At 30.8% G+C, this 1,423-nt stretch overlaps 1 protein-coding gene across 3 annotated transcripts in view; it reads right to left on the bottom strand.

Annotated features, from left to right (window-relative positions):
- LOC108579063 (ras-like protein 2) overlaps positions 1-1,099 on the bottom strand; it is a 2,129-nt gene extending 1,030 nt beyond the window's left edge. For 2 of the 3 annotated variants that reach the window (XM_017942499.1, XM_017942497.1), the window contains exon 1: positions 623-1,099. In XM_017942499.1, the coding sequence (XP_017797988.1) occupies positions 623-727 (105 nt within the window). In that variant the 5' untranslated portion in view covers positions 728-1,099. The remainder of the gene's footprint in view (positions 1-622) is intronic. The other variant, XM_017942500.1, reaches the window with a different exon arrangement.
- Between the last annotated feature and the right edge of the window lie 324 nt (positions 1,100-1,423).

Below are 1,423 nucleotides of genomic sequence, written 5' to 3' on the forward strand. Positions count from 1 at the left end.
ACTTTTCTAAAAGGAAAAAAGTACAATAGTATAAATATAATACAGCAAAAAAAATATCAATATATTCCATAAAAACTGGGTAACATATACAGATATTATGCATTATTAGTTTAAAATATGTGTAAAATAATCTCAGTTAGCATATTATGAAGTATATTGAGGTAATATGTTATGCAATTTCATTAAATAAAGTATCATAATTTTACATGACTATATCAAGAATTCTATCCCTGGTTGCATGACATAATCAGTAATAAAAGCACGCTAGCTCCTTTTAACGTTCAGTGCAAGCGTAATTTCGAAAATAATCATAATTGAAACGTAATATCTAAGTTTCTAGTTTTGATATTTTGTTATTATTTATAAAATGTAGTAGTAAATGTTGAAGGTATCATTATGCCCTTATTTGAATCGATCGTGAATGACGTAGGTATGCATAAAAACGTATCTGATTGACAAATCTAATATGTACACAAATAAATGTCACATATATATGCTTCATATATAAACACACATTATAGTAATGTACGTATACAACCTATACGATACGTACGTTTACATATAAGTCTATCTACACCCACATATGTATTGGCTACACCTATTGGCCATAAAAAGTACTTACTTGAATGAATTGTATTGTGATCGCAGATTTTCCGACACCACCCGCGCCAACGACGACGAGTTTATATGTCTGCGCGTAGCTTTGTTTGTCACCGGGCTTCGACATTTTTCATATGATCAATCAAGTTGATAAATTTATGGAAAAAACTCAATGACACATATTGAAAACCGCTCGGCGAAATGTAGAAAAATACAAAATTGAGGCGCATTCACATGCAAGCACATAGGCGTTCTTGTTACGAGAACAGGCAATATACTGAGCACTGCATATTTCTTTACTGGTGCTATAGTTCACGACTTAGGCACAACGAAACATCATGAGTCTTCTGTAAACGCGAACTTACTACAACCGTGTAAGTCTAACGAATGGAGCGAGAAACACTAGAAGAAACATCCCCCACTTTGTATGTATAGCTGTACATATGCATGTGTACCATATCGTGCTATTTCGATTGATTGCGCAGTCGCTATTACAATGCCGCCCTCTCATGCGCCTATGCCTGTCTGAAGTATTTTATAAAGTAAACGATTTCAAAATCGTTCAGTTTCTACATATGATAATTAGATGAAGAAATGACCGATTTTTAAAAATTACTTCACTTGACATTTAAAAAAAGAAATTTTTAAGTATAATTTTATATGAAAACATTTTACATTTAATATAACAATATTATATTCTTGAAGTATATACTATTATATTATTGTCAATGTGTATGATATTTAATAACTATGTTGATATTATCATTTTTTGTAATATACTTTAATAAACAGAAAGAGTAAGAGCGAATTATTGCAAAAGTTA

Source organism: Habropoda laboriosa, unplaced genomic scaffold (assembly GCF_001263275.1).
Source record: "Habropoda laboriosa isolate 0110345459 unplaced genomic scaffold, ASM126327v1 scaffold42, whole genome shotgun sequence".
Lineage (NCBI taxonomy): Eukaryota > Metazoa > Arthropoda > Insecta > Hymenoptera > Apidae > Habropoda > Habropoda laboriosa.